Below are 27,337 nucleotides of genomic sequence, written 5' to 3' on the forward strand. Positions count from 1 at the left end.
AGACTGTTTAACGAACTGCATTGCTGATCTTATGAGTGCAATCTCAAAGAGCGACCACAATTAAACGTCAAACCATAAATTCCCAAAGTACCATAAAAGTCTCCGCTTGAATTGAGCTCAACTCTGAGAAACCTCGAACAAGCGACCAATCGTCCAATTGAATCAGCAACTTGCATAGTAATAGCCGGGGCTTGCACACTCAGCAAAGTTTTTAGCTTATGTATGTTACACGATGATTAGGCGAACGTCTAAATATGTTTATTGTTGTTGTTGACTTGCTGAGGTTACCAGTTTCGAATGAGGTGTAAGCGTATTTTGTACACGCGATTGGCACGCGGCTATTTTTGCAACCGACGCATGTTTGCTAATGTTTCAGTTTTAAATGGCAATCACTATGTGGATTTTGCTTTTGCACTATGGGTCAGGTTACTTTAAACATTCCAAAAAAAAAAATTTTAAAATACCAATTTTTTACTTTCGCCCCCCCGTGAACTTCGAAATTATTGGTATTTAAAATAACTAAAAATAAAATTTTAACAAATCATTTTTTTTATTATTTTTTAAACATTTTTATCGAAATAAAAATAATCGAAGTGGCAAATACCGATATGTCAAACTATTACAAAGACCCACACTTTATTACACAAATTATAATTCAAGTTCAGAAATTCAAATTCAAGTTCAGAAACTTATAATTCGAGTGCAGAATTTCCAACTTAAAGAAAATTGCAACTCAAGTTCAGAAAATTATAACTTAAGTTTTGAATTACCAGTTAGAATTCAGAAAATAACAATTTCAGCTCATATTTTTTTTTCTTGATTTCAGAATAGTAATTTACTGATATTACAGTTCACTCAGAGAGTTACAATTCAATTAACGAAAGTTACATTTGCTTTTGAATATATTTAAAATTTGAAAACACACAATAATCTCTAGGTTTTTAATTTTGAAACACTTGAGAATCCCTGGATTTCAAATTCTGAGAAACTTTTTTTTAATTTTTGACATATTTTGTTATCTAAAAATTTGTTATCAGAATGAGGGGCGTCCAGTATTGAAAACTGCTGGATATCACATTTCAATAAATTAATTTTTTTTTTTCATTTAAATTGAAATTCTCATAATATAAAATCCCGATATTTAAATTACGAGAATCCCCATTTTTTTAAACTTCGATAATTATTTTTATTTTAAATAAACCCAGTTCTAATAACAAATTTGAAATCGCACGAAAATCCCTCTCTTTTTTTCTTATCGAAATCAAAATCCAAAATTTCGTTTGATTAAAATTTTAAATCAAAATTGAAATCTTCAGGATTAAAAACCCTGATATTTGCAGTTATAACAAGTAAGGAAGGTTAAGTTCGGGTGTAACCGAACATTACATACTCAGTTGAGAGCTATGGTGACAACATAAGGGAAAATAACCATGTAGGAAAATGAACCGAGGGAAACCCTGGAATGTGTTTGTATGACATGTGTATCAAATAAAAGGCATTAAAGAGTATTTTATGAGGGAGTGGGCCATAGTTTTATAGGTGGACGCCATTTAGGGATATAGCCATAAAGGTGGATCAGGGTTGACTCTAGAATGCGTTTGTACGATATGGGTATCAAATGAAAGGTGTTAATGAGGGTTTTAAAAGGGAGTGGTGGTTGTTGTATAGGTAGTCGCCTTTTCGAGATATCGCCATAAAGGTGGACCAGGGGTGACTCTAGAATGCGTTTGTACGATATGGGTATCAAATGAAAGGTGTTAATGAGTATTTTAAAAGGGAGTAATCCTTAGTTCCATAGGTGGACGCCGTTTCGAGATATCGCCATAAAGGTGGACCAGGGTGACCCTACAATTTGTTTGTACAATACGGGCATCAAACGAAAGGTGTTAATGGGTATTTTAAAAGGGAGTGGGCCTTAGTTCTATAGGTGGACGCCGTTTCGAAATATCGCCATAAAGGTGGACCAGGGGTGACTCTAGAATGTGTTTGTACGATATGGGTATCAAATTAATGGTATTAATGAGGGTTTTAAAAGGGAATGGTGGTTGTTGTATAGGTGGTCGCCTTTTCGAGATATCGCCATAAAGGTGGACCAGGGGTGACTCTAGAATGCGTTTGTACGATATGGGTATCAAATGAAAGGTGTTAATGAGTATTTTAAAAGGGAGTAATCCTTAGTTCCATAGGTGGACGCCGTTTCGAGATATCGCCATAAAGGTGGACCAGGGGTGACCCTAGAATTTGTTTGTACAATATGGGTATCAAAAGAAAGGTGTTAATGAGTATTTTAAAAGGGAGTAATCCTTAGTTCCATAGGTGGACGCCGTTTCGAGATATCGCCATAAAGGTGGACCAGGGTGACCCTAGAATTTGTTTGTACAATACGGGCATCAAACGAAAGGTCTTAATGGGTATTTTAAAAGGGAGTGGGCGTTAGTTCTATAGGTGGACGCCGTTTCGAAATATCGCCATAAAGGTGGACCAGGGGTGACTTTAGAATGTGTTTGTACGATATGGGTATCAGATTAATGGTATTAATGAGGGTTTTAAAAGGGAGTGGTGGTTGTTGTATAGGTGGTCGCACTTCCGAGATATCGCCATAAAGGTGGACCAGGGGTGACCCTAGAATTTGTTTGTACAATATGGGTATCAAAAGAAAGGTGTTAATGAGTATTTTAAAAGGGAGTAATCCTTAGTTCCATAGGTGGACGCCGTTTCGAGATATCGCCATAATGGTGGAGCTGGGGTGACCCTAGAATGCTTTTGTGCAATATGGGTATCAAATGAAAGGTGTTAATGAGTATTTTTAAAAGGCAGTGGGCCTTCGTTCTATAGGTGTTCGCCTTTTCGAGATATCGCCATAAAGGTGGACCAGGGGTGACTTTAGAATATGTTTGTACGATATCGGTATCAAATGAAAGGTGTTAATGAGTATTTTAAAAGGGCGTGGGGCTTAGTTCTATAGGTGGACGCCTTTTCGAGATATCGCCACAAAGGTGGACCAGGGGTGACTCTAGAATGAGTTTGTACGATATGAGTGGTAGTTGTATATGTGAAGGAGTTTTCCAGATATCGACCAAAATGTGGACCAGGGTGACCCAGAACATCATCTGTTGGATACCGCTAATTTATTTATATATGTAATACCACGAACAGTATTCCTGCCAAGATTCCAAGGGCTTTTGATTTCGCCCTGCAGAACTTTTTCATTTTCTTCTACTTAATATGGTAGGTGTCACTACCATTTTATAAAGTTTTTTCTGAAGTTATATTTCGCGTCAATAAAACAATCCAGTTACCTTACCATGTTTCATCCCTTTTTTCGTATTTGGTATAGAATTATGGCATTTTTTTAATTATTCGTAATTTTCGATATCGAAAAAGTGGGCGTGGTCATAGTCGGATTTCGTTCATTTTTCATACCGAGATAAAGTGAGTTCAAGTAAGCACGTGTACTAAGTTCATTAAAGATATGTCGATTTTTGCTCAAGTTATCGTGTTAACGGCCATGCAGAAGGACAGACGGACGACTGTGTATAAAAACTGGGCGTGGCATCAACCGATTTCGCCCATTTTCACAGAAAACAGTTAACGTAATAAAATCTATGCCCCTACCAAATTTCAAAAGGATTGGTTAATTTTTGTTCGACTTATGGCGTTAAAAGTATCCTAGAGAAATTAAATGAAAAAGGGCGGAGCCACGCCCATTTTGAAATTTTCTTTTATTTTTGTATTTTGTTGCACCATATCATTACTGGTGTTGAATGTTGACATAATTTACTTATATACTGTAAAGATATTAAATTTTTTGTTAAAATTTTACTTTAAAAAAAAATTTTTTTTAAAAGTGGGCGTGGTCCTTCTCCGATTTTGCTAATTTTTATTAAGCGTACATACAGTAATAGCAATAACATTCCTGCCAAATTGCATCATGATATCTTCAACGACTGCCAAATTACAGCTTGCAAAAGTTTTAAATTACCTTCTTTTAAAAGTGGGCGGTGCCACGCCCACTGTCCAAAATTTTACTTATTTTCTATTCTGCGTCATAAGATCAACTCACCTACCAAGTTTCGTCGCTTTATCTGTCTTTTGTAATGAATTATCGCACTTTTTCGGTTTTTCGAAATTTTCGATATCGAAAAAGTGGGCGTGGTTATAGTCCGATATCGTTCATTTTAAATAGCGATCTGAGATGTGCGCTCAGGAACCTACATACCAAATTTCATCAAGATACCTCAAAATTTACTCAAGTTATCGTGTTAACGGACGGACGGACGGACGGACATGGCTCAATCAAATTTTTTTTCGATCCTGATTATTTTGATATATGGAAGTCTATATCTATCTCGATTCCTTTATATATGTACAACCAACCGTTATCCAATCAAACTTAATATACTCTGTAAGCTCTGCTCAACTGAGTATAAAAATCCACCATTTACTTAAAAATAGCAATGGCAATTTTTACAAAATTTTTTTAAATTAAATTCTTTTTTTTTCGATACTGTAAGAAAAAAACTTGCATGACGTTTTGTAACTTATACTACGCCAACTAATCTTAAAAATGTTTTCACAAAATTCGAGAAAATTTTGCGAAATTTTCGAACTTACAATTTCAAGTTATTATGTAAGTAATTTCTTGGAGTAAGCAGTTCTGTATCCAAATCAATTTTAATCTAACAAAGTATTAGTTAAAAGTGCTTAGAAACTCGTTTTGATTTTTGACATTAATTTTTCTAAAGCCTGTAAAGATTTTCTTCAATATAAACAAAAAATGTTTACACTTTGTATGAAGGACGGATGTTTTATTTTCGGGGGAAAAAAATGACAAAGGCAATGCAAATTTCAAGCGAGCCATAAATTGTACTATGCTGGACTATAATCGATTGGGCTACAAAGCTTCATACTCAAAAAAAATTCATAGAACTCTAAATAAAATGTTTGAAAATTTTTTAGATTGATTTCGATAGCTATTGTTTCAAAATTCACTGAAGTTTTTTCTTAAAATATGGAAAATAAAATAAGAAGAATTTAAATGGCGAAAATTGATAAAATTTTCCACTGCTATTTTTTTGTTCGCTGCTGTACATACAAATATAACATTTGAGGAATATTCCTGCGCCATTCAATATAGTTTAATTTTTAACGCTTTTATACTGTTTTCACACAGAAACTTAATGATCTCATTTCACCTTCTAGTGAAATCGTAAATTTTTTGCTTTCACACAGAAGTAACTGCTCGATTAGTATGAAGGATGAAATGTCAAGCGAATAAAATGACAATGCTATATGACAGACAATCATGGCGGAGCGATACAAGGTGGCAGCATGGTGACATACCTACAAACAAAAAAAATTCCATGTACTTGTAAATTCGATGGACAAATGTCAAAATCGTACTGCGCCGGTAGTTGATGTATCAAATAAAATAAAAAAGGTTATAATCAGCTGTTCGATGCGGCCACCTTGTATCGTTCCGCCATGCAGAAAATTACATTTACTTTGACAAATGACATTTTTAAGCACTGAACACACCAAAAACTAAGAAGCGGAACGCGGTCAACAGAGTTGCATTGTGCTTTTGACTTCATTAGGCATTCGATTAGCTACTAATGAAATAATTATAGATTCGAATTTTGTAGGGAAGATTGAGCTCAATAAGCGTCTTAATGTAGAAAACTGCCTTTATTATTCAATAAGCCGTTTGTGTGAAAATAGTATTAGTTTCACTGATTATCCAATTTCGTGCAATTTCGTTGTTTATTCAATTCTTCCAGCCCATAGTGCAATGCACCGGTGCTGGGTTTATTATTTGCAAATGTTATTAGTACTCGTGTGTTTGGTCACTGTCGCTGTTGGTGTTGTTTGGTGTCATGTGGCGTTTGTGAGTTATTGTTGTTGTGAAGCACAAACTGTATACCAACCTTTTTGTGCTGCTTCTGCAAATAAAATTTAGCTCGAGTTTAGTCCAATCGTGTATTTTTAGTTTACGCACAGGGAATTTAAGTTTGAATGCTCATAAATATAATTTTTGATGTTGAATTGGTTCTCTGTGTGTGTGTGCGCAAGTCATTTAAATGAATATTTAATTGATTTTTAAAATGCATGCAAATTGCAAAAGACAGACAAATGTTGACTATAACTCTGTTTTTATGATTGTTCGCTCGTTTTTTATTGATTTTATATGTATGTTTGTAGCCTTGTTATTAAAATCGAAATTGATCACCATGGAGGATGATGAGGTGGAATCACCAAATCACTTTATGCTTGATTGCTCAGCTTTTGCCAGAACTAGGCGAAAGTACCTCGGTCGCGACTCACGTGGATCTCCCGAGGATTTATCGAAGCTTGAGATCGGTATCATTCGGTATCACAACGGACCTTCGTGTTGTCCAAGTGAGCTTTCCCTATCAGGGCATCTACCACCTAACCTATACACACATACATACATTTTTGAGTTGAGTTTTTAAACCTGGAATCCTTGCAGTCGCCGTCATGTAGTCAGAATAGAGTGTTTGACCCATATGATGACGGTTTAGGTCAAGTTAGCAAGAAGTAGAATATTAAGTCAGAAGCAAGAACTCCAGTATTTAGAATCTCGAAGCACTCTTCTTATTCTCTCTATTTGTAACAGGGCCCGTATTACGTTTTTATTAAGCGGTTTTATTTAGCTTGACTTGACAGGCTGGCCGGCACGAATTTTGTAATTGAAATTTAAGTACCTAACTTCCCATTAAGCTACAAGCTTGTAACTTGGAATATAGTTCAGAACCCTGTGACAATGCAATAATAAGAAAAAAACTCCGATAGGTGGCGCAAGGACCGATATATTTAAAAAAATCGTATTTGTAGTCCGATTTGGCTCATATTTGGAACACATAATACATACAAAATAGAAAGATACCTATGAAAAAAATCGCCGCTAGGTGGCGCAAGGATCGAGATATTCAAAAAAAAATCGTGTTTGTTGTCCGATTTGGTGCATATTTGGAACACAAAATACATACATAGAATTAACATCAAAATATTTTGGAGTTCGAGGAGGGACAAGCATACGTGGCGCAGAGTCGAGTAAAGTCTTTGAAAGGATTATGTATTGATATAAACCCTGTTGGCTATCTACTATTTGCTTTACAGTGCGTAACGAAATTGAAACTCTCGTATATATTTTGTATCGCTTATCAAGCAGTCATATTTTGTCGAAGCCACACCGAAGTCGCGATTTCGCATAAGAGTAAAGGAGTAATTCGTTTGTGTAAGGAGATATATCAGTGAATATGACTCATGTAGCTTGCTACGTTTCCCAGCCTGCAGTAAGGGAAACACCAACAACTGCTAAAAAATAGTGACAGTTGCGCCAAAAGAAAGATTACTGAACCAGTGATGGCGGGCCCTGAATGCTTTCCTGGATCATAAGAATAACAAGTATTAGAAGCATTGAGAAATAATACCCAAACAATCCAGAAACTACCACGACTTTATTTGGAATATAATTCCGAAATGGTCCTGGAATAGAGCCACATTGATCTCAAAACAGTCTTTTAATGACTACAATAATATCCCGAAAAAAAACGCGAAAATAATCCATAATAGTGCTAAAACATTTGAAAAGAGCCTGAAAATAGTCCCAAAATGATCCCGTAATCCTACGCAAACTTGCGAAAAAACCTGCCTCCTAAGACAGACTGCGCAGCTTTAACATTTCGTGGAACTGGAAATTTGCTGACCGCACTTGTTTACTCCTTGCCAGGCCATATTTTTCCATTTTCGATTTTATTACACAGGAAATGAATCCTCGCCCTGTACAAAGTGGCATTTATTCCATTTTACTTTGAGGCCGTTGGCCGCCGCTGTATAATAATTTTGAAATTATTTCCCCCGAACACAGGTCTGCCATCACGGTCTTCTTGATGAAGGTGAAGAGAAAAGAAAGAAGAAGGTTGAGGAGGAGGTAGTGGTACAAAAGCAATTAGGGTGCGAAGGAAACGACAGAGACGTTAAGGAAGGGAAGAGAGTTAAAAGTAGGCAGGAGCAGAGATGGATTTGGGGAGGGAGAAAAATAGGTGGAGGTAGAGGGAGACTGCTTAAAAGTTACCTTAAAAGTTAGGGCAAAACAGCTTCTACTTTTTTAAAATTTTCCCAATTGTCAATCTAACCTACTTCTGGTAACACTACGGACTCATTCAGTCTATGTGAGGTCCTCCTGGCTACCGGCTAGTTGAACTTAACTTAACCAATCTAATCTACCCGTGGCGAATTCTGCTACTTAGCAGGGGACCCCAAGTTCGTCAGGGAAATAGGAGATTGGGTGAACTAGAACGTTCAACCTGGTCATATAAATTCGTTCCCGCAATAACCGGGTGCTATTTTATTGGAGGTACATCCGGCAAAGGCTCATCAATATGAATAAAACTCCCCAAAACCTTCGGGGAATCTCCTTATAGCTACAAGAAGAAGAAAAATAAGACCAATTCTACTGGGTCTGGGATAAAATAGTGATTATGAAAATCCCTGCAGTTTCAAAGCAGGTGTAATGAGTGCATAAAATAACACGGTACGCACCGTTTCTTGTTTGTTTTCTTTTATTTGTTTACTTTCTTAATCACTCTCCCTCTATGATGAAGCACACAATTTTTTTCCCACAAATCACAAATACGCAGTTAATTGTATTCCTTTTAGGGCCCACATTTCTATAACTGATCACAGAATTGAATGTCATTGAAACACCTGCCACTGTGTCCTTACCGTGATATCGTAGGTATGCGTTATACAGTAGTCGAACTGTGAGTGACAGCAACAATGTGAACGAAAAGCATTAAGAGCTCTACTAACACGTGTACAACTGTATATATGCAGGTTTGCTTCTAGCGTATCAGCATCCAGAAAGGTCAAGTCTACCACCGCCACCAGCACCAGCAACATCAGGTGCCAAGTGTACGAAAGAAATCAGAGCGTGGGAAAGACAACAAACAAATCTGAAATAAAACTGAAAACGAAATTATTTTACTCTTGAAGTTGTAGTTGTTGTTGTTGCTTTTGCTGGTGTAATATGTTGTTATCAGTGCTTCGTTCGTTCCCCTTCAGTGTTTACTCATCTGCTGTTGTTATATTGCTCAGAAGGGCGCAATATTTTCTTGTAACTGCAATCCATATGGGGGAGAAGACAAGACCGCGTACTAGATGTACATATCCCCAAACTCGTAGTACCAACGCAACGGTAATTAAGTGCCCGTTTCCCTCAAATGTACATATGTGTGTAGAGTCATGCAATAAGTAATCGAAAACCTGATTTGACAACAAAATCAATTTTATAATCTTTATTATGCCAAGCAGGCGCAGGCGCAAATGCGGACGCTCACACTCTGAACCGATCCATGTACACAATACGTGCAAGGCATTGTTTCTTGTGTGTGCAGCTGGCTGCTGCCAACTCAGCTGTCAGCTGTGCGCGTAAATCCTTGCGTGGGAACCTGCCGAAAATCCTTCTTCCCACGGCTCGAGCAAACCAACCTGCCCTGCTATTTCTTGTGCGCAGAGTTTCCACTATGTCCGTTGCTTCTTATGCTTTCTTTGTTTCCGTTGTATGCGCATGCACAGAGCTCTTGAAGAAGCAACAATACAAATCAGGGATCGTGAAAATTATAAGTTTTAAAACAACGTAATTTTTTCCGAGCGAAAAAAACTTAAAAAATCGTTCCTCTAGGAGTAATAAAAAATCAAAAAATATTTTTTTTTGATTAAAAATATCTATTATCCGAGCGAAATAAAAAACTTTAAAAATAACTGTTATTTTCAGAGCAAAAAAAATACTCCAAAAAAAGTATAATTTTTCGAGCGAAGTAAAAAACTCAAATGATAAATATTATTTTTTAGGCAAAACAAAAAACCCAAAATATAACTTTCTTTTGGACCGATATAAAAGAACTCATAAAATAACTGTTATTTTCCGAGCAACAAAAAAATGCTCAAAAAATACCACTTATTTTACAACCGAAATAAAAAACAAACAAAAAACAAGTAAGGAAGGCTATACGGGTATCAAGTTAAAGGTATTAATGAGGGTTTTAAAAGGGCACTCCCTCAATTGTATATGTATAGCCCTTTTCGAGATATCGACCAAAATGTGTATCAGGTGACCCAGAACATCATCCGTCGGGTACCGGTATTTTATTTATATATGTAATACCATGATTCCAAGGGCTTTTGATTTCGCCCTGCAGAACTTTTTTATTTTCTTCACACCCATTTTACAAAGTTTTTTCTAAAGTTATATTTTGCGTTAAAAAAACAATCCGATCACCATGTTTCATCCCTTTTTTCGTATTTGGTATAGAATTATGGCATTTTTTTAATTTTTCGAAATTTTCGATATCGAAAAAGTGGGCGTGGTCATAGTCGGATTTCGCACATTTTGAATACCAAGGTAAAATGAGTTCAGATAAGTACGTGAACTAAGCTTAGTAAATATATATCGATTTTTGCTCAAGTTACCGTGTTAACGGCCAAGAAGAAGGACAGACGGCCTACTGTGTATAAAAACTGGGCGTGGCTTCAACTGATTTCGCCCATTTTCACAGAAAACAGCTAGCGGCATAAAAGCTATGCCCTTACCAAATTTCACAAGGATTGGTCAATTTTTGTTCGACTTATGGCATTTAAAGTATTCTAGACAAATTAAATGAAAAAGGGCGGAGCCACGCCCATTTTGGAATTTTCTTTTATTTTTGTATTTTGGTGCACCATATCATTACTGGAATTGAATGTTGACATAATTTACTTATATATTGTAAAGATATTAAATTTTTTGTTAAAATTTGAATTTAAAAAAAAATTTTTTTTAAAAGTGGGCGTGTTCGTCATCCGATTTTGCTAATTTTCATTATGATATCTTCCACGACTGCCAAATTACAGCTTGCAAAACTTTTAAATTACCTTCTTTTAAAAGTGGGCGGTGCCACGCCCATTGTCCAAAATTTTACTAATTTTCTCTTCTGCGTCATAAGGTCAACCCATCTACCAAGTTTCATCGCTTTATCCATCTTTGGTAATGAATTATCGCACTTTTTCGGTTTTTCGATATCGAAAAAGTGGGCGTGGTTATATTCCGATTTCGTTCATTTTAAATAGCGATCTGAGATGAGTGCTCAGGAACTTACATACCAGATTTCATTAAGATACCTCAAAATTTACTCAAGTTATCGTGTGTCTGCACGGACGGACGAACGGACATGGCTAAATGAATTTCTTTTTTCGCCCAGATCATTTTGATATATAGAAGTCTATATCTATCTAGATTAGTTTATGCCGTTACGGATTACCGTGAGCTCTACCCAAAATAACTATTATTTTCTGAACGAAATAAAAAGCTCAAAAAATAAGTATTTAAACCCCTATATCGATAACAAAACTTAAACTGTTACGACTCCTGAAAAAACAGAATTTGAGTGCAAGAGTGCGTTCGTTTATTTGTTGCGTGGCGTGCCTGTGTGAGTTAGCACCCTAAGCAATAGCAGTAACTGACTGCCATTTGGCTACCAAATCTGAAAGGCAGGCAGGTAAACGGTTATCCGGATTTCTTATGGCTAACCTAGTAATAATCTCAGTTGTTGTTTATTCTGCACAAACCATAAGTAATGAACGAAATCAATATGCGCAGCTGCGTTCTTAAAGAGTCAACAATTTCATTTTTCAAGCCGGTAACTGCGTTATCCGCAAGGTCCGGTTAGAATGCAAAGCGCATTCAAAATCAGTACGCCGGCCATCAAACACAAAACCGTTTCATGACGCAGGATAGTTCCAAAAAAATGTATATATATGTAGATACTCGTATATAAAAATTAAAGAAAATATTTTGAAATAAAAAATAAATATTAGTAAACACATCCGTTTGGTGGACATAACGAAATTTTTTGGTTCCCAAGGAATTTCTCTAAAAAAATCTCACTTCCTTTTCCTTTTTGGTGTTTAACATACGCGTTGCTATTTGAAAAACTAAAAAAATTAAAAACGCCAAACGTTTTTTCTTTCTCAAGTGCCCATATACTTACCTACTTAAGAATATGTGCTAAAACAATTTTTTAATCATTCGCTATTGCTTGGGTTTTCCGTTCTTGGCGTCATCTCGTGTTAACATCGTCGTCTTGTATCCCAAAGCAAAAAAAAATTTAGCAAGAAGTAATTAGCAAAAAAGTGTTGCCGAGGCCAAGTGAGCGAGCTAAGTTGAGAGAGTTCGTTAACCCAGCAAACAATTGAAATATTGTTCAGTGCCTTCGTACGCTTAAGACGTTTTCAAAACATATATACAACGCGAAATAAATATGCTCACGGAAATTTCCCCTTGAGTACAGATTATAAAAAAAACTGCTCGATGTTCCCTTTTGCTTCCTTACTACGAAAGCAAAGGACGAAGGCAGAAGCAGCCAATACTACTGACTGATGCAGAGCAATAGACTCAGCGATATGGTACCCTAGGTTATTGTTCGGTATGCCTTAGTAGTAGACCGGCGTTTGCGTTAAATTGTGGCTAACTCTGACGCCGCATCAACCATCAATAACCGGCTTAATTGAGCGAACGTCTGAACGTATTACCACAAAACAGGGAGCCTATAGCTTGTGAAACTTACCCAGTATTTTATCTTTGCCAGTCTTACCTAGGTCTAATTTGTCAGGCTGCAACTTTAACGACGCACGATCTTGGCTATGGGGACGTGTACAATAGCAGAAATTGAGCTACCATCCCGTGTGAAAGGTAAGGTCAGTGGTTCAACTGAAAGTGATTACCTAAACTGTGCCCTGCGTAGATTCATTTTCTAAAACATTAATTTGAAACTTCGTTGGATCAAAGTCCTCTTGCTTTAGCAAGAAGATACAATCGCGTGTGTGACGTAAAATAACATGCATCGTCTTTGAATGTGTAAAAAATAATGAATACCGGTGTATTGAAAGCAGCTAACGAACAGCTTGTCAGATATGTTCCTTTGGCATATGTTGAGAAATGTGGATAGCTTCAAGTACTCTGTTTAAGAGTAGAGAGAGAAGAAATTTCTTTACTGATAGGATGATAACTTCGCTTGTCTGGACCTTTACAGACCTAGGTGGTGTACTCCATTAAAACGAATTTATTGAAAACAAGTAAGGAAGGCTAAGTTTGGGTGTAACCGAACATTACATACTCAGCTGCCAAATTACAGCTTGCAAAACTTTTAAATTACCTTCTCTTAAAACTGGGCGGTGCCACGCTCATTCTCCAAAATTTTACTAATTTTTATCTTCGTCATAAGGTTAACCCACCTACCAAGTTTCATCGCTTTATCCGTCTTTGGTAATGAATCGACTTTTTCGGTTTTTCGAAATTTTCGATATCGAAAAAGTGGGCGTGCTCAGGAACTGACGTACCAAATTTTATTAAGATACCACAAAATTTACTCAAGTTATCGTGTTGGCGGACAGGCGGACAGACATGGCTAAATGAATTTGTTTTTCGCCCAGATCATTTCGATATATAAAATTCTATATTTATCTCGATTAGTTTATGCCGTTACGGGGTACCTTTTAGCGAACAAAATTAATATACTCTGTGAACTCTACTCAGCTGAGTATAATAACCGAAAGAAAGCAAGAGCTTAGAATGATCAAAAGTTTGTTGTTGTGGTTGTTTTTGTAGCGATATAGACATTCCTTGAAGGTTTTGGAGAGTGTTATCGATGTTGATGGTCTTTTGCCGGATATAGGTCCGGTACATTCCGGTAACAAGCACCTTGAAGGTACTAGCCCGTCCATTTCGGGAGCAATTTAATATGACCACATTGAACCTACAAAGCCTTCCCGCTTCAAACCCCTAGTTATATGAGGAACTTGGGGTCGGCAGAGCCATGGCTGCTAAAGGTAGGTACAGTATTTGCCACTGGTAGGTTGGGTTGACAATTGGGTTGGAGAATCTCTAAATTGCGTTGGCAACCCCTTGAAAGGGCTGCGTTACACAACCCCTTGAATCTTTTGGATATTTTCATTCCTTACAGGTTTTCATTTGATTCGTAACTGCGCCTTCCGCTAATAGGAAAACGTTTTGAATACTCGATTTCGTGTTGCGTCATGCCTTAGTATGTTGACTGGGAAGCTTAAGTTAGTGGCTCTGCTGGAGCGCTTAAATTTTTGCTTACAAGTATAAGTGTATGTACGTATGTAGGTATTGCTCTCATGTTAAAGCACCCACCTGTTGCCACTTTTGCTTCTTACTAAACCCTCGCTAGAAACAGGGTAATGTGTTTGAATTGCGATGCACAGAAATGCTATAAATTAAGTAGGTAGCTGTAGTAGTTTATTTGAAATTGAAGTGACTCACCCTGTAAGGTATGCAGGTGTGCGCTACAGTCGGTCTGAGAGTTTTGAAATATTTGTCTAACATATGTAACGTAACTTTGAGGTGAGCTTAGTAGGGAAGAATTAGTAGTAAATATCATAAGATTATTTGCAGATGCCCTCATATGAATTATGAGCTTTCAATATTGATTTTGGACGTTAAAAGTATAGAAACTTTACCGCCGGATCCTATGTTTGTTGATTGACTATCATTCCACACTACAAACTTCCTGCGTTGATGTGTCCTAGTGTCTCTCGACTTGATTAGCAAAGATACAAACCTTAATTACGTTTGGTGCTTTGGCATGGCAAGAAATCTAGCGCCGTATCGATTGTTTGTTAATTTTTTGAGTTTTTGTAAGTTGGGGTTATACATTTCAGCAAACAACCTAAATTGTGCCCTGTCCTCTTTCAAGAAATTTGAAATTATTCTGCCGCAGTCAGATGAATCAATTCTTTTATCCTACGAGCCATCACAAAAACTTCAGATTTATAGGCGAAAAGCTAATTCCGGATTGATTATTGTGAACATACCAAATAAATTGCGATGCTGTAATGCTAGATGATGCATCAGGTTATTTGAGTATGTGGTGATTATTCACAGACGAGATTTTCGGAAGAACAGTCTAAACCAATTAAATGAGGTTCTAAGAATTGACTTTGTAACACGAAACGTACAGTGAGCTAGCTAGTGAGTGATGGTCCTTTGCGGGATACAGATCCGGTACGCTCCGGTAACACAGCTCCATTAAGGTGCTAGCCCGACCATCTCGGGAACGATTTATATGGCCACATTCAACCTTCATGCCATCCCTCCCTCGCCACCCCCAAGTTCCATGAGGAGCTTGGGGTCGACAGAGACTCGTCTGTTAGTCAAACGGGATTCGCCGCTCGAAGGTGAGGTTGACAATTGGGTTTGGAGAAGCTATATATTGCGTTGGCTACTTGAAAAGGTTGCGCTATACAACCCATTGAATCTGGTATTTTAGTCGCCTCTTACGACAGGCATACCTACCGCGGGTATATTCTAACCCCCTAACCCATGAAATTGTCAACAATAATTTGTCACAGTGACTGGAAATTCATAGTAAGATGCGGCGACAGCTACGAAGAAATCGCCGAAACTGACTGGCATCTGCAACTTTTTCGAAATCACGCCCATCAATCACAATCACAGTTGGTTGCACTAGATGTTAAACTAAACTGTTTAAAAGGCGGCTATGCAAAGGATATTCATAACAGCTGCTAGCTACAGGGGTTAGAACTGCCGCTTATGTAGCAGTTTACTGCGACATCTAGAAGTGGGTGGCAGACAACTCAAGGATTCATTGATCTCAGTTATCGCTGAAGTTTAAACTCGCACTGAAAATCCGGGCATAAGAAGTCAAAAACACAAATTGCAATGCTATCCAGCTCTATGTTATCTTATGCAACTTTCTGGATACTTGATATCTGGCCTTGTCCAACGAGAGGTGCATGATTGACTGCAATCTAGAAAAAAAATTTTCCAGTTGAGATAAAGCAGGAAATCGTGCGAGTTACATGTCGACATCCTTTGCTGCAGCTGAAAGAAGAAATAGGTACTACAGTTTTTTAGAGCTTAACCGCTCTTGAACATTTGGCTCTATCCACTTCTTCGAATTAAGATCTGCCTGATCTGTGTAAGTCATCTCAAAGTCACCGTTGCCGGCTCTTCAATTCACTACTCTTCACTACATCCTGCCAAATGAAGAGAAATTTATTTAACACAACAAAGAAGCAATTACGATAAACATTTGCTCAAAAAATTGTTTCCCACACTTTTTCCCTGCCTTTTACGCGGCGCTCACAGCACACACACACATACACATGTGCACTTCACCTCTCATGTAGCCTGCAGACAACTCAGATATTTTGGTAAATTTTTGAGGAGCTAACTTGCGAACATTAATGCCACTAATACAGCGTAGTTGTAATTGTTGTTGCTATTTATGATGGTGCATGCTACCTGAGCTGCATATTGAGTTTGTTGGTGTGTTGTTTGTTGTTGGTGGCGATGGTGGTGCGTTGACTTGTGTTGCCCTTTTGGGTCAGTTAGATGACTTGGATGGCATGCGGAAAAGAGCGAAGAGCACGACAAGAGGTAACATGGGAAATATACATTTTATGATTCCTGCTGGAATTTCTCTGCAAGCAAATCAGCCAGAACTGGGAAGTGCAGTTGAGCGGCGCTCAGCTGAGTACTACACGCTTACTTGAAGATCAGACGGAGGGTAAATGTTGGTAGAGTGACGGTGACGACGGCAATGCGCGTCTCGTATTTCTGCTTTCCTTCAGCTGCGTTGGTTCACACGATCGATCGATGAATGGATGGTTGGCCGCTTGTTTGCCCTGCTGACTGGTTTGTAGTATAAAAACGGATGGATGCAGGCGCAACAGCATCAGTTCATCAACAACTTTCATAGCGTGCAGAGGCAAAGCGAATATACAAAAAAAAAATTTTGAAGAGACGTGTAGACCATTTGAAGATAACGCAAGAATACGATTTGAAATTTATTAGTGCGCGAAAATAATAGGCAAAAAAATGTATACCGACACAAAGAATCTCGCACATCAGCTGGCAGAATTAAATCTGAACACAAATTTAGCACCCAACACCCCAACGGAGCGCTCAAAGCAAAAGCTTTACAAAATGTGGCGTCCACTACTGCGTTTGATGGCGCGCAAATGCAATAAGACAAAAGCCGCAAGTAGCGCGCCTGCCACCGTCACTCTACATCCAAATAATGTGCATCTCAACAACAGTACCCCATCAAAAAGCCAACAAACTAGCAACAGCATCAGCAGCGACCCTGTGGACTGGCCCACCACACTCATTGAAGATTACACCAGCCTAATGCGTAAAATGAGCTTGAAAGATGAATGTAATCATGGCGCATGGGAAGCGTCTGCCACTAGCACCACGACAACACCTGAAGCAGAGCAGCCCTGTCAGGCGAGTGCCAAATTCGCAACAACAATTATAAGCAGCGCCAGCATTGAAAAAACGCCACCCAGCACGTGTGCGCATTGTGTTTATGGGCGTAATTGTCAGCACGAGCAATCTCATCACCATATCTGCGATGCGGCAGTAACATACGCAACTAGCACAAGTGCAAGAGCAGCGACAATAACACCAGCGGGTGCGCCAGAGAGTATAACGATGCTGACGCAGCCATTCAACGCCGCGCATTTCGAGCTTCCCATACAATTTGTTCACACCGATGATGACACCTTCTTTTGGACGAATGCGGAAGAAAAAATCGATGATGACCTACTGACAGCATGGTTGTGTGAGAGTTGGCGTCAAGCTCCCCTAGAAGCTGCTGCTTTTTAGCTGCGCCGCGTTGGAATTGCCATGAGGGCGCTTTCACTCAAAGCACGCTTCTTAGAGCTTTCATGCAGTGAAAGCTTTTTAGGCAGCAAATTGCATTACTCTCATCAGGGATCTCATTGTTATTTAGTTTAATTTATACAGTTATATCGATTTACTACAATTAAATGTTTTTTTTTTTTTTTATTGTAAACCACACAGTTAAAAACAAAATAACTAACAATAATTTTTTGCAATATAAATATTTTGTGATATGAATTTAATTAAATATTTTTGCATTGAAATGTTAAAACAGTTTTTGCAAGTTAAATTATTTTATACACACATACCTACATATTTGTTTGTTGCAAATGTACGACAATAAAGCCAGTGACAGAGAATATATTGAATTGAAAAAAATTGGTTTTAACTTTTTACTGATTGGTAGACAGGCCTGAAGTCGTTAATAAATTCCAATAACTTCATTTAAGATTGGTGCCAGCCTTTTACGCAAAACTCTAAAGTGATCCTTCCAATAGAAGAGGAGAGAACAAGAAAGAAGCTATAAGCTGGTGAATTGAAAGTGCCACTTCGTCATAGCCAGCGGAATGTATGAATCCTTTTTCAGGAATATCAGTTACGTCATCTCCCTCCCTGTTTGTCGCCTGCCAGGAATCTGCATCGGTCTTCAAGCCTTCCGTCATTCGCCTGACTTTTCATTAGCCGTGTTTTTTAACACGCGCGTATACGTTTCGTTTGCGCGTGTCAAAAAACGCCTATCCTCGCTTAGATAATGCTTAGGAGACCCATCTAGCGGCTGTGGTTAAACAACTAGCTACAGCAACAGGGTGTACCGAAAAGCGGAGACGCAACGCTCTGATGGCCATAGGGTATAACAACATATAGCTGAATCAGTTGCGATGAATTGTGGACACACATAGAATACATAGAATTAGTGTAGAGGGTGAAACAAAGACACATATTTCAGTTACATCTGAGTATAATGCGTATTGAAATTTAGTAGGACAAAATTTATGCGCAGCAATTTCAGAGGTGTATTTATAGTTTGTCGCTTCGCAGTCAATATAAAGTTTAAGCGTAAACGGATATACGCGTGTTAAAAAACACGGCTATTATTACTTTTAGCCAGCGGCTGAAGCTATTACCACTAAGGGCTTTCAGCAACACGCTTCTCAGTCCCCTAGCGTAACGATAAGGGTCAAGTCGACTGAAAAGTGATGTGCCTGTTATCAGCGTCCGCCTATACATAGGCGTTCTTGAATCAGGTACCATCTAAGTAGCTTGCGAGATCTAGTTATACTAGAACTCTATAAAACACATTACTTCGTTGGCCAATCTCAACCCATTGGCTAATGTTACATCGTAGAAAGTGTTTTGCGCGACGGTAAAACTAATGACTCTTTCCTCGCACAGCGGATTGCGGTGAGACTCACCTTCACAGCCATAGACGATAGTATAACGAGATATCTTCCCACTGCAAAACCTTGTACTTTCGGCAGTATCGCCATCGTGGTAAAAGTCGCAATGATTTTCATGATTTTGCACGCTGATCACGTATTCTTTATCAACCAACTAGGTAGAGGTTCCTTCCCTTAAAAGGGTGCGTACATTCCAGTTAAATGCCCTCAAATCATAGTATTTGAAGCGTTTGGCATTATCTTTATCAAAAAAAGAATTTGATTTGAGGTTTCTTGTTGTTTTTTCATTGGTTGAGGTTTTCCATGGCAGGTGCCAACCTCAGCATTAGTACAACACAATAAGAAGATTTTAAAGTCCCCCTAACCCGTGGGTAAAATACTTTCCACCTCTTTTTCTAGGCTCCGAGTTGGATATAGCGTTTTCAGGTCAAACGAAATTTTGCAAGTCAAATGAAACCTTTTTTAAGTTAAATGAACTTTTTTTTTCATGTCAAATGAAATTTTTTTCAAATGAAATAAAACTTTTTCCAATAAACCCAACCTTTAGATCTGATAAGCCAAAAAAGTTTAATTTCAAGTGAAGAAAGTTTCGACTGATTGGAAAAAGTTTCATTTGTCTTAAAAAAGTTTCATTTCCCTAATGCCTCAGGCTAAATTGACATAGGCTTTCCTAGGTAGAAGGTTGCCACCTATTTAAAAAAATAATAATAATAATTAATCGAGATATACCAATATGGGTATCATAAGAAAGATATTAGATATGCACTGTTTTTCAAATGAGATATTCTTATGATGGCTGTTTACTTAGGGTCGCCGCCTAACTTTTACTAATATACTAGGGTGGGCGAAAAAATTTATTTGTTTTTCGTTATAGTAAAATGAAAACGTTGTTCCAAAAAATAGCCTGTAAAAATTTTGAGCTTTTTGTGTCTTATCGTGAATTTAGTTTTCCTATACAAAGCGTGTGGGGAATCTCCTACAGTTTGAGGTTGATATTTAACTCAAATATCTACTAAACGAAAGTCGCTATGGGGCCCTTCCAAACATTAAAATAAAAAGCTGAACAATTTGCAGGGTGTCTTTTTGGATGTCTCTAATAATATTTTCCCTTTACTCAAATATATATATTTTTTCTGCTCACTCTACATTATCCTTTTCTAGTCGATACTTAAACTTTTAGTTAAAAAGTACTTTTCTTAGAAAGTGCCGTATCCTAAAATATTAAATAAATAAAAATTTCTTCCCATTCGACTGAATAACGATCGAGCACGTTTTGTGCTAGTGCCCGGCGCTTGCCAGGCTAAGACTCCAGCTATTAGGAGTGATACAGCTGTCAGATCTAAAAGCAGCAAGTGGTTTAAATCTAGAAAGCTTCTAGTATTTGCCAAGAGGACGGAGTTATTTTATAACATAGGTCCTGAGATAGGGGTTTTCAGTTTGGTCATTAAAATAAACTTCTGGTAACACTACGGACTCATTCAGTCTATGTGAGGTCCTCGTGGACCGGCCAGTTCCACCTAACCTAACTAACGACTGAACAAAGATATAAAGAAATATAAAGAAAACTGTACTTCAACAGTTCTTCCATTTTAATACTCAGAGATGCGAAAAAAAATATTTTACTTTATTGCCACTTAAAAAAACAGCGGGATGGTCCAAATGTGAATATCGTCATTAGAAATTTTACGCTGGAACGATTTCAGACGGTCATAACTTCAACTAATTTTGTGGCCATTTTACGTGGGTACAAAGTCAATTGACTTTATGAACGTTGGCCTTATATCACCTCTATTATGGCCCATTCAAATAAGTTATTGAAAATTGGAAGACTTACCGATAAAATAAAAATCTCGTACTGCTACGTGCCGAGCATTTTGAACTTAATTTTCCAAATGAGCCATTTGAGCGCCTTATTTCTTCCCACACCTTTGAGTTAAGCATATATTTAGAATTAAATTGGATATATGTTATGCGATCTTTCAAAGGTCTCCACTACTTTCTTTCCCATTTCACTACGAGTTGAAGTGCCGTTTTGCATAAATTAAAATATTTCGAGATATTTACGAGCTACAGTTTAGAAAAAAATAAAAATAAAAACAGAAAGCAAGCAACAAAACGAAAAGATAACAATCAGCTTTAAACAACAACAGCAGCAACAATAAAAAAAAATTTAATCAACAACAACTTAAAAACGCTTATTATTACAAGTGACAACAACTTTGGCATTGCTTAAGGCACGTTCTCATTTTCCCACACTTTTCGAGTGTTGTCATTTAGCTGGACAAAAGTATCGACGCAGCGACGGGGACGACGTGCAGCATTATGGAACAGTTGCACGACTAAACTAACTGTTTGCTATGAATATGAATGTGAGAACTTTATTGATTACCACGATAGATTTTTTATTTTTGGCGAGTCTTTTGTTGACGTTGTAATGTTTGTTGTTCTTGTTTTTGTTGTTGGCAGATGTAGATTTTGCCATTTAAGATGTTTTTTTTTGTTAAAACGAGTATATGTGTATATGTATGTAGCCTGTCTGCGTTGAAGCCAATAAGTGGACACTCCCTGAATGGTCAAAACAAGACAAATTGTTTATGCTGGTCAAGATGCTACAATGGCAACATGCCGATCATCAGTTTTAACGGATCTCGTTATCATAAATAAGGTTTAATAATGTCAGTGTGCTTAATTTATGAATTTATGCGCAATGTACCAAGACTGCGCTAGTTGACCATTGACACGCTAAGAAATAATTTGGACACAGATTATACAGTTTTGAATGAGCAATTATAGGGATCACATTCTAAAACTTTCTAATTTGGTATTGCCACTGAGTTGCTATAACGTTGCCATTTATTTGAACTTTTTTTGGTGTTGTAGTTCATGAACAAAATTTTTTTTTTTCGATAATTTAAGAAAAAACATTCATGAAGTTAGTAACTGGAACTGTGCAAGCTTATATCAAAAATGTTTTGGAAAAAACTCGAAAACTCCAGAAAATGTTACGAAAATTTCAAACTTTTTATTCAAAGTTCCCAAAATTATTTTAAGTATACAGTTTCGTAACCCAATCAAAAACTAAATAAATGTAAGGCGCGATAACCTCCGAAGAGATATAAGGCCGAGCTTCTCTTCCAATTTGCGTCGTGCTCCTCTTGATTTTCCCTACAAATTGGCCGGACGGGACCTACATGTTTTATGCCGACTCCGAACGGCATCTGTAAAGCAGATGAGTTTTCACTGAGAGCTTTTCATGGCAGAAATACACCCGGAGTGCTTGCCAAACACTGCCGAGGGGCGACCCCGCTTAGAAAAATTTTCTTCTAATTGAAAAATCTTATTTCTAAAATTTTGATGTTGCTCTGCCCGGGAGTTGAACCCAGGGCATACGCTGTGATAGGCGGAGCACGCTACCATCACACCACGGTGGCCGCCACTCAGTTTTACAAAATAGAAGTTATAGATCTTTAAAATTTTGCCGAAGGGTGTTTTATATTTTCTTTAATACAAAGCTTACTTTTTATATAGAAAAAAATCTGAGAAGAGTTTGATTGACGACATTTGATGAAAATTAGAACTGCTATTCTCTGCTGTAGATATGCGAATAAAGGTTTCAAAAGAAAGATATTTGGCACTGTATTAAAAAAAATTATATCTTAGAGGGGCTGCCATACAGGGCTGTCATTTAGCATGCTTGAAATCTACAACATAGGTTGTGGGCTATTCTAAGACTACCAGATAGATGTTGCAAATGAGGACAGTTCTATAAGGTTGCCAACTGTTTTTTTTTAATAAGGCTCGATATGCTAATGTGGGTATCAAAACAAAGAGTTACATACGTTGTATTTAGAAATAATTGAAGAGGGTTTGCCACCAAGTGGTGCCTCTTGGTCGTATTTATATTCCAAGACTTTTCACATAGATTGCCACCTGATTGAAATTAAGAAAATGAAATAAGGTGAGCAAATATAGATATCAAATGGAGGGTATTTTACGCCAACTTCAACTATTTTCAAGCATTTTACTATATGCATTAGGGTGGACCAAAAACATTTTTTTTTTTCCTTTTGGTATAGTGAAAATATTGTTCAGAACATCTAAAAAAATTCACAGTAAATATCTCAGCTTTTTATTTTTTTGTTTACAAATACCTCAACGTGATTTAAACTTTTGAATACAAACCGTTTAAGGATTTTTAAAATTTTCAGAAAAAGTCAACCATAGCTGTAACCCTTTATACCCAAATCACTATTATAATTGTTATTATTATAATTATTATTAGTATTATTATTATTATTATTAGAACTCGTTGCACTGCGACCTTTTTTATACTCAGCGTGCTTTGCACACAGAGTATACTAACTTTCATTGGATAACGGTTGGTTGTACAGGTATAAAGGAATCCAGATAGATATAGATCAAAAAAATATATCAAAATCATCAGTATCGAAAAAAAATTTGATTGAGCCATGTCCGTACGTCAGTCCGTCTGTCCGTTAACACGGTAACTTGACTAAATATTGAGAAATCTTCACCAAATTTTGTACACGAGCTTATCTGGACCCAGAATAGATTGGTATTGAAAATGATCGGATGATAACCACGCCCACTTTTTATATATATAACATTTTGGAAAACACAAGAAACCTGATTATTAATAAATAATACACCTAGAATGTTGAAATTTGACGTGTGAACTGATATTGAGACTCTTGATAAAAATTTGAAAACATTTTTTAAAATGGGCGTGGCACCGCCGACTTGTGATAAAATAAATTTTACAAATATTATTAAATCAAAAATCGTTAAACCTATCGTAACAAAATTCGGCAGAGAGCTTGCCTTTACAATAAGGAATGCTTTGAAGAAAAATTAACGAAATCGGTTAAGGACCACGCCCACCGTGAAATTTTTACAGTATATAAGTAAATTATGTCAACATTCAACTCCAGTAATGATTTTGTGCAACGAAATACAAAAATAAAAGAAAATTTCAAAATGGGCGTGGCTCCGCCGTGAAAATGGGCAAAATCGGTTGAAGCCACGCCCAGTTTTTATACACAGTCGACCGTCTGTCCTTTCGCTCGGCCGTTAACACGGTAACTTGAGCAAAAATGGATATATCTTTACTAAACTTAGTTCACGTTCTTATCTGAACTTACTTCATCTTGGTATTAATAATAGGCGAAATTCCACTATGACCACGCCCACTTTTTCGATATCAAAAATTTCGAAAAATGAAAAAAATGCCATAATTCTCTGCCAAATACGAAAAAACTTGGTGGTTGGATTGTTTTTTTGACGCAAAATATAATTAAAAAAAAAAAATGTTGTAAAATGGGTGTGACATCTACTATATTAAGTAGAAGAAAATGAAAAAGTTCTGGAGGGCGAAAACAAAAGCCCCTTGAATCTTGGCAGGAATATTGTTGGTGGTATTACATATATAAATAAATTAGATGATGTTCTGGATCACCCTGGTCCAGATTTTGGTCGACATCTCTCGAAAACGCTTTCACATATACAACTAAGGGCCACTCCCTTTTGAAACCCTCATTAACACCTTTAATTTGATACCCATATCGTACAAACACATTCTAGAATCACCCTGGTCCATCTTTATGGCGATTTCTCGAAAAGGCGTCCACCTATAGAACTATGGCCCACTCCCTTTTGAAATACTCTTTAATACCTTCCATTTGATACCAATGTCATATAAACACATTCCAGGGTTACCCTAGGTTCATTTTCCTACATGGTGATTTTCTATTATTTTGTCTCCAAAGCTCTCAGCTGAGTATGTAATGTTCGGTTACACCCGAACTTAGCCTTCCTTACTTGCTTAGTTTATATTTATATATTTTTAATGACTAATGATTCAGTCGAAGAATTTCAAAAGAACTTTTCTGATCTAGTGGATTTTTTTTTATGATGTATGTATGAAGAACTTATTCACATACATATTTACACATGTGGTATAAGGTATGTATGTACGTGCCTATTAGTCGCTTAGCACTTTTCAATATAATCTTGTGACAACTTCGAAATTAATTTGAATTGTTTACAAACTTTAGGGGAAAAACATACAACAGAAAAAATTTACAAGCATCAAAATATTTTTACGAATAAACAGGAAGTAATGATGATATTTATTTACCAGACCAAGTTTTGTAAACTACATATACATATAAGCAAGGAATCACACCGTTTGCGTTTCAATGTTTGCAAAGTGTTTCGGTTTCGGGTAAAGTTTTGGTTTCGGAATGCGTTTATATTAGACAAGAAGTTGTATTCCCTTTATCCAGGAAATTATACAACGGAGAGTGCTGGTAGGATCGCGTCAAAGGTATAAAGGTGGTCCATTCTTTTCTTCAGTGCTCTATTGGTCTGGTGTGAGGAAGTAGGCATTGCAAGTAACTTATCTATTTGGCGGGGCATACTTTCGATGACCTTTGCACAGAGGTTCGTTTCCCACTTTCATCGCGCTACATTTTTATATTGTTCCTACGAGACATGTTTTATGCCGACTTCGAACTACATATGTATATCTTCAAGCGGACTAGTTTTCGTTGAGAGAAATACACTCGAAATGTTTGCCATACAAACTGCCGAGGACCTCGCTTATAAATACGTTTTTTTTGTTGCTTTTACGAAGTATAGACAAGTTAACTATTTGTTCTCGAATTGTTACAAACTTGTTATCGAAAAGTAAACTTTTTGTTATCGAAAAGTTATCAAAAATTTGTCGTTTCTTTATGGAAAATATTTCGATTTGTTATCCAAAACTTGATTGATTTGCTTAAAAAAATTTATTTGTTTCGGAAGTGTTACCGATACTCGCAGCTAGAGTTATTGGCATGTTATAAATTTGTTATCGACGAATAATCGGTTTATTATCGACCTATTCTCGCCAGTATTTATACATCAAATTTCACGAGTATGTACTTGATCTACTTTTTGATATACTCATTCTACTATAAGTATCAACACGGGCAAAGAAATGCGCAAGCCTCTGTTAAGCTAAGAAAATGAGCCCATTAACAAGTTATGGCGAATACTTCTCCTCATTTCTAGATATCGTGAGAGATGGTTCCATAATCCGTTATGACTTCGACCAAATGAGAATGGCAGTACTTTAATAAAAATGGGCAGATACAAAGATAGGCGTGAGTCAAGAAAGCCAATGACGTAACCTAAGTTGAGTAGAAGTAACTTTACGGAAAAAAAATATTTCGGGCTTTTTCAGGCTTTTGTCTGTAACAACCGATACCGCAATGTTACTGTTTTAGCGCCGATAGCAAATTATTATCGTCAAGTTATCGGTTTATTATTGGTTCTCGTCTGCTTGTTTTCGAGAGGTTATAGATGTGTTGTTGTAGCAGTGTTTCGCCCCATCCAATAGGTGCGACCAAGGACGCAACAAATTAAATGGGGTTACACTGAAATGACAGCCCTTGGTCGGGAAAAATACCGAGTCTCTCCGGTACATAGAACCGGCTGCCTTGGGAAGCGTGTGTCATCTAATAATCATTAATGCTTTAACCGTATCTGTTTCATAGCCAACCGACGACTCACTGGCAAATCGGTAAAACGCCGATAACGTTCCGATAAGAAATCGTTAACTTTAAGATAACAATAAATATCAGATATCAATAAATTTTTGATAACCGTGTTTCGGTTCCTGATATGGTTTCGTGTTTAATACCACATTCGGTTTCGTTTTCGATTTTGGCTTAGGTTCCGGTTCCGGATTCGGTTTCGAGTTTGCTTTCTAGTTCGATTTCGGGTTCGGTTCCAGATTCGGTTCCGAATTCTGTTCTAGGTTTGGTTTCGGTATTTGCACCGTACTCGGTTCCGGTTCTAGGTTTGGTTCCTGGTTCGGTAAGAGTTCCGGCTTCAGTTCCGGGTTCGGTTGTGGTTGTTGTAACGATAAGGACACTTCCCGAAAGCCTTGAGGAATGTTGTCGATGTTGGTGGTCATTTGCCGGATGCAGACCCGGTACGTTCCGGTAACACGCACCATTAAGGCCTCAGCCCGATCATGGCGGGAACGATTTAGTATGACCTCATTAAACCTTCAAGGATATAACGCCCTCCCACCCCCTAGATCCATTAGGAACTTGGAGTCGCCAGAGCCTCGGCTGTTAAAATAAAAGGATTCGCCAGGGCTAGGTGAGAATGACAATTGGTTTGGAGAAGCTATATT

The 27,337-nt window shown here is 37.3% G+C and overlaps 2 protein-coding genes across 2 annotated transcripts in view; one reads left to right on the top strand and one right to left on the bottom strand.

Annotated features, from left to right (window-relative positions):
* Positions 1-21,118, bottom strand: part of sad (Cytochrome P450 family protein sad) — a 265,008-nt gene extending 243,890 nt beyond the window's left edge. The window contains exon 1 of the mRNA XM_067781032.1: positions 20,966-21,118. Coding sequence (XP_067637133.1) covers positions 20,966-21,072 — 107 coding nt within the window. The 5' untranslated portion in view covers positions 21,073-21,118. The remainder of the gene's footprint in view (positions 1-20,965) is intronic.
* On the top strand, positions 16,726-18,001 carry E(spl)m2-BFM (Enhancer of split m2, Bearded family member). Its single transcript, XM_067763914.1, has one exon. The coding sequence runs from the start codon at positions 16,925-16,927 to the stop codon at positions 17,714-17,716; it is 792 nt and encodes a 263-aa protein (XP_067620015.1). The 5' UTR covers positions 16,726-16,924; the 3' UTR covers positions 17,717-18,001.
* Positions 21,119-27,337: the final 6,219 nt, after the last annotated feature.

The sequence above is a fragment of the Eurosta solidaginis genome, chromosome 1 (genome assembly GCF_040869045.1).
Source record: "Eurosta solidaginis isolate ZX-2024a chromosome 1, ASM4086904v1, whole genome shotgun sequence".
Classification (NCBI taxonomy): Eukaryota; Metazoa; Arthropoda; class Insecta; order Diptera; family Tephritidae; genus Eurosta; species Eurosta solidaginis.